The sequence below is a fragment of the Leucoraja erinacea genome, chromosome 15 (assembly GCF_028641065.1).
Source record: "Leucoraja erinacea ecotype New England chromosome 15, Leri_hhj_1, whole genome shotgun sequence".
NCBI classification, from domain to species: Eukaryota; Metazoa; Chordata; class Chondrichthyes; order Rajiformes; family Rajidae; genus Leucoraja; species Leucoraja erinaceus.
Genome location: NC_073391.1, coordinates 41,345,326 through 41,360,579, shown reverse-complemented (window position 1 = coordinate 41,360,579; position 15,254 = coordinate 41,345,326). Strand labels below are relative to the sequence as shown.

Sequence of the window (15,254 nt, the reverse complement as noted above, 5' to 3'; positions counted from 1 at the left end):
ACATGATAAAGGGAATAACGTTTATCTGAATGATCAAATACATAATGGTGTTCCCATGTTAATTCTCACCTTGTATAAGGCAAATGCGTTTTTCTATGTTGCAATGTGAGACTTGCAGAAGTTTTGAAAGCTCAAATACTGCCTCAGAATAACATTCGTTTTGTTTGACATGCCTCTGGACTTAAACGCTAGCTGAAAACTATGGGCTTGTGAACATAGTCAACAAATGTTTACATAATTGGCCGTGGGAACGGTATTCAATAATTTGTGTTCCTTTCCGAGTTTAGAGTTTAGAGATACAGCGCGGAAACAGTCCCTTACACCCACCGAGTCCGCGCCGACCAGCGATCCCCGCACGTTAACACTACCATACACACAATAGGGACAATTTTTACATTTATACCAAGTCAATTAACCTACAAAACTGTACTTCTTTGGAGTGCGGGAGGAAACCGAAGATCTCGGAGAAAAAACCCACGCGGGTCACGGGGAGAACGTACAAACTCCGTACAGACAGCACCTGTAGTCAGGATTGAACCCGGGTCTCTGGCGCTGTAAGGCAGCAACTCTACCGCTGCACCATGGTTCTGCATAAGGTTTGGGCAAATCTTTTTTTTTTTTAAACAAAATTCACTGAGGGAGTGAATTTTGAATTTGAATGTAAAGTTTTATAATTTTTTTAAAAATTAGATTCGGGTGGCAGGGTGGTGCAGCGGTAGAGTTACTGTCTCACAGTGGCAGAGAACTGGGTTCGTTCCTTACTATGGGGGCTGACTGTACAGAGTTTATATATTCTCCCACTGACCTGTGTGGGTTTTCTCCGGGAGCTCTGGTCTCCACCCACGTACCAAAGCCGTAAAGGTTTGTAAGTTAATTGGCTTGGTATAATTGTAAATTATCCCTCGTGTGTGTAGGATAGTGTTAGTGTGCCGCGATCGCTGGTCGGCACGGACTCAGTTGGCCGAAGGGCCTGTTTACGCGCTGTATCTCTGAACTAAACTGAGCTAAAATATGCTTGACAAAAGAACATAAATATAAAATGTGTAATAAAGGCATTACAGATAAATTTTTCTTTATTAAGATATGCTTTGTAAAGTATCTTACAATACCCTTTGAAAATCACTTTATGTAAATATTCATAACTCTCCAGAAAAAGCAAATCCTTCCTAGGATGAATGAGGTTATGATATATCTGGAACTTACTTTTCAAGTCGCCTTTACCACACCTACTAATGCTGCATCTCCGACCAATGAAACTACAATAGCTCTGCAGGCTGTGGGTTATTAGGACTCTTCCTTCTGACTGCCACAGTGAATTAGGATCATCGTATTTCCAGTTAGATTAGTTTAGTTTAGAGATGCAGCGTGGAAACAGGCTCTTCAGCCCATCGTGTCCACGCCGACCAGCGATCCCCGCACACCAACAGGATCCTACACACACTAGGGCCAATTTACAATTTTACCAAAGCCAATTAACCTGCAAACCTGGACGTCTGTGGAGTGTGGGAGGAAACCGGAGCACCCGGAGAAAACCCATGCGGTCACGGGGAGAACTTTCAAATTCCGTGCAGACACCACCCCTTGTCAGGATCGAACCCGGGTTTCCGGCGTTGTAAGGCAGCAAATTAAGGAGAGGGTCCAGAGGAGGTTTACAAGAATAATCCCAGGAATGAGTAGGTTAACATGTGATGAGTGTTTGACGGCACTGGGCCTGTACTCGCTGGAGTTTAGAAGAATGAGGGGCGACCTCATTGACACATACAGAATAGTGAAAGGCTTGGATAGAGTGGATATGGAGAGGATGTTTGTGGGTCTCGGACTAGAGGTCATAGCTAAAGAATTCAAGGACGTTCTTTCAGGAAGGAGACGAGGAGAAATTGATTTAGTCAGAGGGTGGTGAATCTGTGGAATTCTTTGCCACTGAAGGCTCAGGAGGTTAAGAGTGGGCATTTTTAAGGCAGCGATAAATAGATTTTTGATTAGTAAGGGGGTCAGAGGTTATGGGGAGAAGGCAGGAGAATGGGGTTCAGAGGGAAAGATAGATCAGCCATGATGGAATGGCGGAGTGGACTTGATGGGCCGAATGATCTAATTCTGCTCCTTTAATATGAATTTATGACCTGCCGTTTCAGTACTCCCCAGTATATTACAAGAGTGATTACAGGTCCTCCCCCAGTTTGTCAACAACTGGCTTATAAACAATAGACAATAGGCAACAGGTGCAGGAGTAGGCCATTTGGCCCTTCGAGCCAGCACCGCCATTCAATGTGATCATGGCTGATCATCCCCAATCAGTACCCCGTTCCTGCCTTCTCCCCATATCCCTTGACTCTGCTATTTTTAAGAGCCGTATCTAGCTCTCTCTTGAAAGCATCCTGTAGATAAGATTCAAAGATGTGTTTGAGAGACCATGAGGATGATGGGGATGGACTTGCTAGCCTGCTAGCGACATGCAGGAATGCTGTTGGCGAATAATACCATAAAACACAGGCCCAGCGGGTAGAGCTGCTCCCGGAGACATGAGTTCGACCCTGACCTAGGGTGCTGTCTGTGTGGTGTTTGCACATTCTCCCTGTGACCGTGTGGGTTTAGGCTGGGTGCTCCGGTTTCCTACCATAATCCCAGGAACATAAAGCGAGTTTGCAGGTCAATTGGGCTCTGTAAACTTGCACCTGATGTGTAGGGAGTGGATGAGAAAGTGGGATAACATAGAACGAGTGTGAATGGGTGATCGATGGCCAGTGTGGGCCGAAGGGCCTGTTTCCATGATGTATCTCTAAACTCAACTAAACATAATCTCAAGATAGACACAAAAAGATGGAGTGACTCGGCGGGTCAGGCAGCATCTCTGGAGAATCTCCGGTCGGGAAGCAACTCTTTTCCTTGCCCTATCCCTTTTCTCCAGAGAGGCTACCTGACCCGCTGGGTTACTCCAGATTTTTATGTCTACCTTCAGTTTAAACTAGTATCTGCAGTTCCTTCCTAAGTATAATCTCATTCAGGATTAAATCAAACACTTGTCAACCCTGATATATCTTATTAAACAGTAACTTCTATTGTTTTTATTGACTAGGACCACACGCTCCGTGATACTGTAAATAGGTTGTTGTGTTTCGGGTATTGTGCCTCTCTGTGTGTTACTTCATCTGTCTTTCCTTGTTTTTCCACTGACGTTCAATATCCGCCATCATTATCATCACTCCATTAACTTTAGTGGAGGTCAACCACACTGAAAATATTTTTTAATCAGATAGCCTGACACTGTTGAACTGTGTGAAAAATTAAAAGATTTCCTGCATACAACTTCTGGCACATTGTGAAGATCTTTTCTCCCACGGGTTAGACTGGGCTCAGCGTTGTCGCAAGTGCCTTAAAACACATGGCATCCAAAATATAAGTTATGAATTTGGCCTAATGCTGCATTTAAAAAAAACACCAACCTCAATAATTGATCATTCGTAGGTGGCGAATCCTCTAGACATTTTCTCTCTTCTGCAAAGGTTCGTTCGATCTTTTTTTTTTAATGCGTTGTACAAAGTTGCAGGGGGGGGAAAAAAACTATCCACTGGCACCCCTTATTCATATTCATTATTCGGGAAACTGTGAAACTAAATACGATGTAGTGCATCATTTCTGTGAAATGTGTGCATGGTGCAAATTGAAAATAACGTTACATGGCTGTACTTATCGTTGCTTTCTTCATTGTATATGCAAAAAAACACAAAAATCACCTTATTTTAATAGACCCACGTTGCAAACACGAGGGCAAAACTTTTCTCCTTCAAGTCATCCAACTGCAATAACTGTAACCCTGGCTAACAGAATCTGAAACCATTCAGGATTAATGTAAAATTTCGTCTCATCGGACTGCTGAGTTTAAAAGTGTTGATTTAATGTCGCCGAAACCCCATGTTTTGATCTGTATTTCCTGTCTCTCTGTTTAACAAGAGGTTTACACAACCAACTGCTAAAAGAAACTCACTGAATATTTATAAATTTGTATGAAGTATTTGGTAAGGGGCTGTCCCACTTGGGCGACCTAATTGGCGAGTTTAGAAGTGTTCGAAAAAATTACGTGTTGAAGACCTCCTTTGACTATGTAGAAGACCTCTTTCGACCTCCTTCGACGATGTTGAAGACTAGCTTCAACTAGCTACGACTAGCTGCGACTAACTTCGGGAAAATTGGACACCGAACGTTGGAGAGTGAAAACGACCTCCTTCGATCTCCTTCGACTATGATGAAGACTATCCTCAACTACCTTCGACTACCCTCGATTACCTACGACTAACATGCCGACTACGACTAAACCTACGAGTAAAAAAAGTATCGATTTTTTCAATGGCGACCTTTTTTTACTGGCGGGCATTTTTTAACATATTGAAAAAACGCCGCGACCTAGCTGAGGCATCGAGTACCCAGAGACCACTCTCGAGCATGAAGGAGAGTTTCGAAGACCTCGTGTCGACCATGCTGCGAGTATGAGTCGAGGGCAAACTCGCCAGAACTCGCGGATTAGGTCGCCCAAGTGGAACAGGCCCTTCAGGGAGTCTTTCCCGAGACTGCTTTTTCGTTCAGGTAAACGAGCATGGCAAATCTGTCAAACTGTATATTTTGTCACTGAATGCTGTTCACGGGCTGTTGCACACCCTTGGTTGTAGATTTTTAACTTTTACATATTTAATTCTTCCTGATTTGTCCTGCGTTTCCCTGCAGCTATTGATGCCGAGTGCCTGTTATATACTTTCGAGAGCTGAAATTAAAAAAAAAGATTACTTTTCAAATATACGCGTACATCTTTTGCGTTTCAATGTTTGAGTCTGAGTTTGGTTTATTGTCATAAGTCAGTAACCACAATACTAGAGCGAAAAATCCAGTTCGTAGTACAACCAAAGACAGCCCACACTTACTTCATGGTTGAGGTTAGTGTTGCACAGTGTACAAGAGCCAATGGTTGTTGGGAAGAAGTTATTCTTTAACCTGCAGGTATTGGTTTTCAGACTCCTGTACCTTCTCGGGTTTGACCAGCCTGAAGAAGGGTCTCGACACGAAACGTCCCCCATTCCTTCTCTCCGGAGATGCTGCCTGCCCCGCTGAGTTACTCGAGCTTTTTGTGTCTATCGTCTCGAGTTTGAGTTGAGTTTATTGTCACATGTACTGAGGTACATGGAAAGGCTTTAGCTGTGTGTTCACCAGTCAGCGGAAAGACTATACGTGATTACCTTAGAGCCATCCACAGTGTGCAGATACATGATAAAAGACTCTGACCTCCGGGGGGGGGGGGGGGGGGGGGGGGAGAGTGGCAGTGGTGAGAGATAAGTTTTTTTTTTGCCTTCCATCACAGCGATGTGATGGATGTTTATGTAAATTATGTTGTGTCTTGGGTCTATTTGTTTGTAATGTATGGCTGCAGAAACGGCATTTCGTTTGGACCTCAAGGGGTCCAAATGACAATTAAATTGAATCTTGAATCTTGAAAGGAATAAAGTGGATGACATTGCTGCAAGGTATAGCCAGCAAAGTCCGATCAAAGATAGTCCGAGGGTTTCCAATGAGGTAGATAATAAATAGCTCAGGACTGCTCTCTAGTTGTAGGATGGTTCAGTTGCCTGATAGCAGCTGGGAAGAAACTCCCTGAATCGTGGAGGTGTATATTTTCACTCTTCTATACTTTTTGCCCGAAGTGAGAGAGGAGAGAAGAGGGAGTGGCCAGGGTGTGACTCGTCCTTGATTATGCTGCTGGCCTTGCTGCTAAACCCACTTTATTTTACACCAAGGATCATTTTCCTCCTCGATCAAGACCACGACAATGAGAATTATTTTTCAACTATATTCCATTATTTAAAGCAGCAGCTGTTGAAAAAAATATATGCCTTCATTGCTCAGCTAAAAACCGTGTTAAAGCAGCCTGGAACATATTAGGTGCACAAAGGAAACGGTTGCAATAGGTAGAAAACAACAGTTTGTTGAAAGATAGCATAGATCCATGCTATAAGATTTCGAGAAATCCTGAGATTTCAAGAGATTATGTTGTCACATAATAAATGGCTGGAATTTTTTTATTGTGTTTTATCAGTTATGACGTTGATGAAGATTTATTTCCAATCGTTCAATAGAGGTGAACATGAAATTTCCTGTTTCCAAATTGTTCGGGTGACCCGAGCAAGCAATGGAAAGCACACGATGACCAATACACGAATGTGACTTTCACACGCATCAAGAGCAAAATAGGTCAAACCGATGAATGATCACAACTAGTGCATTTGCTACAGAACCATTGCAATCAGTCCACAACTGAATGGGGCGGCTCAGCGGTAGAGTTGCTGCCTTACAGCGCCGGAGACCCAGGTTCGATCCTGACTATGGGTGCTGTCTGTCCGGAGATTGCGGACGTTCTCCCCGTGACTGCGTGGGTTTTCTCCGGGTGCTCCAGTTTCCTCCCACACTCCAAAGACGTGCAGGTTTGTAGGTCAATTGGCTTTGATAAAATTGTAAATTGTTCTTAGGGTACAATTGTGGCGGTTAGTGTTAATGTACAGGGGTTATCTACACTACCCTACACAATTGTACCCTAGGGACAATTTACAATATTACCAAAGCCAATTAACCTACAAACCTGTCAGTCTTTGGGGTATGGGAGGAAACTGGAGACCCCGGAGAAAACCCACGCAGTTGTAGGGTAGTGTTAATGTACAGGGGTTATCCGGCGGGCACGGGCGTGGTGGGCCGAAGAGACTGTTCCCGCTCTGTATCTCTAAACTAAACTAAGTTACAGCATGGAAACAGGCCCTTCGGGTTACCGAGTCCGCACTGACCAACTGACCTGTACATTAGGGACATTTTACAGAAACCAATTAACCTACAATTTGCAATATGGAGAGTGGGAGGAAACAGGAGACAACACACGTGGTCACAGGGAGAACTGCTACAGACAGCACCCGTGGTCAGGTTCGAACCCGGGGCTCTGGCGCTGTAGGGCAGCAACTGTACCGCTGCACCACCGTGCTGCTTTCTCTAAACTAAAACCATTGCCCCAGAAGCCACGCAGTAGCATTGGGCTTTTTGCTGCGGCTCGGAACTCAATGTGTGTAGTTTCAAATCTTGCCACTCTTTTTTTCCCTGTCAATTCCAATCAAAGTCGACGTGTGTTTCAAGAGCTCACTTGAGCTGCCCAGTGCAGTCTAAACTGGATGGATTAGTTTGGCAGCCAAGCTTCTAAATAAGGATTAGATGTACCTAACTTGGTGCTTTGCTCACTAGCAGTGAATAGAAGTGCAGTGAGAGACTTTAAGTCCAGCTGGCGTGTTTATGTAAACGCCATGTCCTCAAAAATGTGATTAAGATACAAGGTTGGTTCAGTTTGACAATTCCGTTTGATCTCACATCATCAAAGGGCTTCCTGAACAACCCTTTCTTTTCACACCACTCCTCCCCATAGTCTTGTTGATAAAATAAAACCCAGCCCCCTAGTTTGCTCCAGATTTGGATCTGTGGCAATGGACAATTTAAATTTAAATGAACAGCATGTTATTTCCCCCCCTCTGTACAATTAACAAAGTACACTTTTGATTATGCGTTCTCGTTTTAAAATGTGCTGCTTGATGTACAAGAGAGAGTTAGATTTGGTTCTTAGGGTTAATAGGGCCAAGGGATTCAGGGAGAAAACAGGAACGGAGTGCTGATTTTGGATGATCAGCCATGATCATATTGAATGGCAGTGCTGGCTCGAAGGGCCGAATTGCCTACTCCTGCACCTATTTATTTTTATGTTTCAATGTTAAGGGTTAAATTTAGATACACACTTTAAATTTTAATATGTGAGAAGGAGGAACCTCTTTAGCCAAAGGATGGCCCGTCTGTGGAATTCATTGCCACAGACGGCTGTGGAGGCCAAGATATTGGGTATTTTTAAAGCAGGGATAGATAGATTCAGAGTAGAGTGGCTTGTTGGCTTACAGCGCCAGAGACCTGCTTTCGATACTGACCACGGCTGCTTTATGTACGGAGTCTGTACGTTCTCCCTGTGACCGCGTGGGCCTTCTCCGGATGCTCCAGTTTCCCCCCACATTCCCAAAACGTTGCCTATTTCCAAAACGTGGAGGTTTGTAGGTTAATAGGCTTCCACAAATTATCCCTAGTGTGTAGGATACAAATTATCCCTAGTGTGTAGGATATAGCTGATGTATGATTTGTTGGTCGAAGGGCCTGTTTCCATGCTGGGACTTTAACCCCCCCCCCCCCCCCCTTCCCTCAAAATCTGATAAACTAAGCAATCAGAAGCAGCGCACACATTCTGATGATAGACGCAAAAAGCTGGAGTAACTCAGCGGGTCAGCCAGCATCTCTGGAGAAAAGGAATCGACCATGTTTTGGCTGGAGACCCTTCTTCAGATTGAGAGTCAGCGGAAAGGGAAACGAGAGATATTATAGAAAATAGACAATAGGTGCAGGAGTAGGCCAATCGGTCCTTCGAGCCAGCACCGCCATGCAATGTGATCATGGCTGATCATCCCCAATCAGTACCCCGTTCCTGTCTTCTCCCCACACCCCCTGACTCCGCTATTTTTAAGAGCCCTAGCTGGCTCTCTCCTGAAAGCATCCAGCGAACCTGCCTCCACCGCCCTCTGAGGCAGAGAATTCCACAGACTCACCACTCTCTGTGAGAAAAAGTGTTTCCCCGTCTCTGTTCTAAATGGCTTACTCCTTATTCTTACACTATATTGACGGTGATATATAGAGATATAGAACAAATGAATGAAAGATATGCAAAAAAAAAGTTATGATGATAAAAGGGACAGGCCATTGTTAGCTGTGGGCTAGGTGAAAGCTAGTTACAGACAATGAAACTCAACAAGACGACTTTGAACCTAGTGCAACGACTGGGGGGGGGGGGGGGGGGGGGGGGAGGGGGGGGGGGGGGGACTGAAAGAGAGGGGGTGCAACGGTTACTTGAAGTTAGAGAATGTTTATTTCCCAGTTTGATGCGTTTGACAAGATGTTGACACCTTTATCTTCCCCACTGTTTTCAAAGACTGTTCATCCCAAGGTATCGATCGGGTTCCTCATATAGTCATCGCAAGCTGAAGGCCACAGCAGCAGATCAGAGAAACCGTCTTAAATCGCTTATCGTTAACTGCTGAGCAGTCTATATTTGTTTAACTTCACCCGAGAGCGGCGCGATGATTCATTGTGTAAACCGCACGGTGGTGGATTTGGGCACAGGCTCTTTGATCTCACTGTCGTGCCTAATCAAGTGGATTTCAAAGTTTAGCCGGTTAGAATCACAGATCCGAAACTACAAATGGACCGAAAATTATCCGAATATTCCACATCTTTTGTTTCACGACCAGACATGAAGTAGATAGACGTTGATTCTCTCGCTGGCTCCAAAATAAACACACACACACACACACACACACACACACACACACACACACACACACACACGTATGGAAATTATAGACGCAAAGTGCTGGAGTAACTCAGCGGGACAGGCAGCATCTTTGTAGAGAAGGATTAGGTGAAGTTTCGGGTCGAGATCCTTCTTCAGACTGAAGTCTGAAGGTGTGAAGAAGGGTCCCGACCTGAGATGTCACCCATCCTTTTTCTCCAGAGATGCTGCCTGATCCGCTGAGTTACTCCAGCTTTTTGCGTCTATCTTCGGTGTAAACCAGCATCTGCAGTTCCTTCCTAAAACACAGTGAGTGGGACTCGTGGACAATGAGCTGAAATCGCGACTTGTCAACAAAGTCGCGGCGGTTCGGTGTGGACTCAATCCCCAGTCTGAAGAAAGGTCCCGACCCGAAACACCGCCTGTCCATGACCCCTAGAGATGTCGAAACAAGAAACTGTAGATACCGTTTGTAAGACGGTAGACACAAAGCGATGGAGTAACTCAGCTCAGCCGGTCAGGCAACATCTCAGGAGAACACGAATAGGCGAAGTTTCAGGACGGGACCTTTCGTCAGACAGAGGAACCGCTTCATATTGTCTAAAGATGCTGCCTGACCCGCTGAGTTAACACCAGCACTTTGTGTTTCGGCATCTGCAGTTCCTATATATTATTTTATTACTCAGTACCGCTGCCGATACTGTTTCGTTGATTTTCTGGTGCTGGAAGGAACTGCAGGTGTTGGTTTAAAAACCGACACAAAATGCTGGAGTAACTCAGCGGGATAGGCAGCATCTCTGGAAACATAGAAACATAGAAATTAGGTGCAGGAGTAGGCCATTCGGCCCTTCGAGCCTGCACCGCCATTCAATATGATCATGGCTGATCATCCAACTCAGTATCCCGTACCTGCCTTCTCTCCATACCCCCTGATCCCCTTAGCCACAAGGGCCACATCTAACTCCCTCTTAAATATAGCCAATGAACTGGCCTCAACTACCCTCTGTGGCAGAGAGTTCCAGAGATTCACCACTCTCTGTGTGAAAAAAGTTCCTCTCATCTCGGTTTTAAAGGATTCCCCCCTTATCCTTAAGCCGTGACCCCTTGTCCTGGACTTCCCTAACATCGGGAACAATCTTCCTGCATCTAGCCTGTCCAACCCCTTAAGAATTTTGTAAGTTTCTATAAGATCCCCTCTCAAACTTCTAAATTCTAGAGAGTATAAACCAAGTCTATCCAGTCTTTCTTCATAAGACAGTCCTGACATCCCAGGAATCAGTCTGGAGAGAAGGAATGGGCGACGTTTCGGGTCTAGACCCTTCTTCAGACTGAAAGTCACGGGAAAAGGGAAACGAGAGATATTGACGATGGCGTGCGAGAGATATAAAACAAATGAATGAAAGATAATGCAAAAAAAAAACCTAAAACTATGATAAGGGAAAAGGAGAATTGTTAGCTTGTAAGTGGGTGTGATTAGCTGTAGCGAGTGATTTTCTTAGTGGGTTAAGAGACGGTGGAGCGAAGTGTAAAGCTTTGTGTAAAGGCAGGTAAAGCCAACACTACTGATTTTTTAACACCAGCAATGCTGAATGTATAACATACTCCAAGAATGTATTATGAGTATTTTTTTTACACAATTTGTGTTTTTTGTGTTTTTTTAAAATTTATTCGCAATAAAGGTTATAGACAATAGACAATAGGTGCAGGAGTAGGCCATTCGGCCCTTCGAGCCAGCACCGCTATTCAACGTGATCATGGCTGATCATCCCCAATCAGTACCCCGTTCCTGCCTTCTCCCCGTATCCTCTGACACCGCTATCTTTAAGAGCCCTATCTAGCTCTCTCTTGAAAGCATCCAGGGAACCGGCCTCCGCCGCCCCACGAGGCAGATAATTCCACAGACTGGAAACAAAACAAAAGTGGGGAAACAAGAGTGTATTCTGAAGAAGGGTCTCGACCCGAAACGTTACCTATTCCTTCTCTCCAGAGATGCTGCCTGACTGGCTGAGTTACTCCAGCATTTCGTGTCTATCTTCGTGTTTTATTGTCATGCCATCCGAAACGGAATCTTTTTGTTTTACTTGCAGCAGCACAACCGGCGTGTAAACATAGCGCCCGGTAGAGTCGCTGCCTTTTTACACAGCGCCAGAGTCCCGGGTTCGATCCTGGCCACGGCTGCTATCTTTACAGAGTTTGTACTTTCTCCCTGTGACCGTGTGGGTTTTTTTTCGCCCCCCCCCCCCCACATGCTGAACACGTTCATGTGTGTAGGTTGTTTAAGAAGGAACTGCAGATGCTAGAAAATCGAAGGTACACAAAAATGCTGGAGAAACTCAGCGGGTGCAGCAACATCTATGGAGCGAAGAAGATAGGCAACGTTTCGGCCCGAAACGTTGCCTATCTCCTTCGCTCCATAGATGCTGCTGCACCCGCTGAGTTTCTCCAGCATTTTTGTGTACATCAGGTTTGTAGGTTAATTGGCTTCTAGTACATTGCCCCCAGTGTGTAGGTGTGTAGGTTAATTGGCATCTGTCAATTGTAAATGATTGCTAGCATGTAGGGTAGAGCTAGTGTACGAGGTGATCGTTGATCGGCACGGACTCGGTGGGCCGAAGGGCCTGTTTCCGCGCTGTATCTCTAAAGTCTAAAGTAAAGTCTAACAAACAAGCAACATAGTTCAACGGCAAAAACAGAGACACAGAGAGCGGGAGGGGACGAGGGAGGAGGTGTAAGTCCATGATTCAGGAACGCGCCCAAATGATCCGGACGAGATACAAGGAATTGCAGATGCTGGTTTACAGGGGGGGAAAGACACAAAGTGCAGGAGTAACTCAGCATCACTGGAGAACATCGATGGGTGACGTTTCTGGTCGGGAGCCTCCAATATGTTGGCATTCCCGTAGCAACTTGGGCGGCACGGTGGCGCGGCGGTAGAGTTGCTAGCCACCCTGTCCCACCTTGGGTGGGGCGCAACGTCTCCAGAGGTTTCCGTTCAGGTTTCCTAAGTGGGACAGGGGCCGAGACCCGGCTTCGATCCCCGACTAGGGACGCAGTTTGCACGTTCTCCCTGTGACCGATTTTCTCCCGGTTTGCAAAAGAAGACAAAATGCTGGAGTAACTCAGCGGGTCAGGCAGCATCTCGGGAGAACAGGGGTAAGGGGGCGTTTGGGGGTCGGAACCCTTCTTCATCCCGGGGACCTTCTTCATATCCTCTGGAGATGTTGCCCGACCCACCGAGTGGCTCCGGCACATTGTATTTCGGCATCTGCATTTCTTACGAAGAAGGGTTTCGACCCGAAACGTCAGCCGTTCCTTCTCTCCAGAGATGCTGCCTGTCCCGCTGAGTTACTCCATCATTTTGTGTTTATCTTCGATTTATGCCACCTTTCGGCAGTTCCTTCCTGCACGTTCCCGTGTCTTCTGCGTTTTCTCTCGCATCCCGGAGACTAGCAGGTCTGTAGGTTAATTAGCTTCTGACAATTAGCCCGACGCTGTAGAACCTAGTGCACCGGGCAATCGTTAGTCGGCGAGGAGCCGGTGAGTTTGTGTCTATTGTCACGTTTACTGAGGTACAGTGAAACGCTTTTGTTGCGTGCTATCCAGTCCGCGGAAAGACCTACACTAGGACCATCCACTGCGTACAGCTACATGATAAAGGCACTACATGATAAAGGCGCTCGGTGCAAGATAAAGTCCAGTAAATTCCGATCAAAGATAGTCCGAGGGTCTCCAATGAGGTAGATGGGAGGTCAGGACTGTTCTCTAGTTGGTAGCAACGGTTCAGTTGTCTGATAACTGCTGGGAAGAAACCAAAGTTCCGCTCTGTGATCTTTGGAAGAAATTGTCCCTGAATCCGAAGGAGTGCGTTTTCACACTTCTAAACATTTTGCCTGATAGGAGAGGGGAGAAGAAGGAGTAGCCCGAAGAGCCTGTTTCCGCGCTGTGTTTAGTTTAGTCTAGGTACACAAAAATGCTGGAGAAACTCAGCGGGTGCAGCATGGAGCGAAGCAGGCAATCTATGGGCCGAACGAAGGGGTTTGGACAGGCTAGATGCAGGAACGTTTCGGGCCAGAACAAGGGGTCACCCTTTTTCAGATACAGTGCGGAAGAACACCAGAGTCCGCACCTCTGAACAGAGGGTATCCCCAGTTCATTGGCATATTTAACAGGGAGTATCCTAGGGACAATTTGGACACTTACGGGACCAAAGTTGGATGATCAGCCAATCATATTGAATGGCGGTGCAGGCTCGAAGGGCCGAACTCCTGCACCTCACCAGATACAGTGCGGAAACACCGAGTCCGCACCGAACAGCGATCCCCGCACACTAACACTATCCTAGGGACACTTACAATTACACCAAAACGAACCAACCCCAAACCCCCCTGAAGTTCACCCCCCCCCCCCCCCCCCCCCCCCAATAAAATTCATTGAGAATTAAACATATATAAACAAAACAAAAATCGACGCAAAAACGTTGTCAGTGGCTACATATTCAGTATGTGTCACTTTCAGTAGTATCCGCACATCTTTAAATAAGATAACCACCCATGCCACTGATTCTGCCACGGGGTGATATTCCTTCCCTCTGGCGGGTGGATTTTTCTCCTCCACATTCAACAGCAGACGGTTGCACCCAAAGCAAGAGAGAAGCCTATTAGAGAGACACAAAAATGCTGGAGTAACAGCGGAGACAAACACAAAAATGCTGGAGTAACTCTGCAGACACAAAATGCTGGAGTAACTCTGCAGAGACAGACAGCATGCTGGAGTAACTGAGCGGAGACCGACATAAATGCTGGGGTAACTGAGCGGAGACGGGCACAACATTGCTGGCGTAAGTGAGCGGAGACAGACACAAAAATTGCTAGAGTAACTGCGGAGACCGACACAAAATGCTGGAGTAACTCAGCGGAGATAGACACAGAATGCTGGAGTAACTCAGCGGGACAGGCAGCATCTCTGGATAGAAATTATAGGCGACTTTTCTGGTCGAGACCCTTCCTCAGACTGAGAGTCAGGGGAGAGGGAAACGAGAGACGCGGACAGGGTGATATCGAGATATATAGACCTCTCGTGTGGGAAGGAACTGCAGATGCTGGTTTAAAACCGAAGATAAGACGGGAGGAGAATGCCTGAGTTACCCAGCGAGGGGGCCGGGCAGCATCTCCGGAGAGAAGAGGCGGGTGACTTTTCTGGTCGAGGCAACTAGTGGACCTCTGGGCAGCAAAGATACTAGCAGCATCTTTACAAAACACACACACACACACACAAAAGCCGAACATTTGAAATTGCAGCGCCCGAGATAGTGTCACACATGACGAAGGGGCGGGATCACAAACAAGGCTCCAGCCGCTATAAATACGCTGCCGACATCCGATGGTAAGGATCAAAAGTGGAGGAAGGTTTCTGCTGTTGGTTTCGCTCCGCCAGGCAAATCATTTTTCAAACTGGTCGGATCCGTACACTCACCTGTGTGTGTGTGTGTGTGTGTGACTGTGTGATTTTTTATTTTGTTGCTGTTGTTAACGTTGTTGTTGCTGCCCGCTTGCACCATGTATTTGGAAGTGGCGCTCCTGACAGTGTGCCTCTACGACGCGGTGAGCTCCATCCATTCCAACGCCATCAAGACGGGAGACATTCACAGCGCCGGCCACCCTGCCACTGCCGCCACGCAGGTCTCTGCAGCCAAGAACAACTCCAGCCAACCCATCCAGGTAAATCCAAATCCTCCCCGACTCCCCGAAAGCCGCTTCGACTTCATCCAAACCCACCCCGTGAGCTGGGATGTGTAGGAAGGAACTGGATGGTTTTCAAGAGAGAGTGTTAAGATTTAGCTCTTAGGGCTAACGGGATAGACGAT

At 46.3% G+C, this 15,254-nt stretch overlaps 1 protein-coding gene across 1 annotated transcript in view; it reads left to right on the top strand.

Moving 5' to 3' along the window:
- Positions 1-14,746: 14,746 nt before the first annotated feature.
- The window catches only part of dkk1b (dickkopf WNT signaling pathway inhibitor 1b), an 8,633-nt gene continuing 8,125 nt past the window's right edge, over positions 14,747-15,254 (top strand). The window contains exon 1 of the mRNA XM_055647247.1: positions 14,747-15,108. Within this exon, the coding sequence (XP_055503222.1) occupies positions 14,947-15,108 (162 nt within the window). The 5' untranslated portion in view covers positions 14,747-14,946. The remainder of the gene's footprint in view (positions 15,109-15,254) is intronic.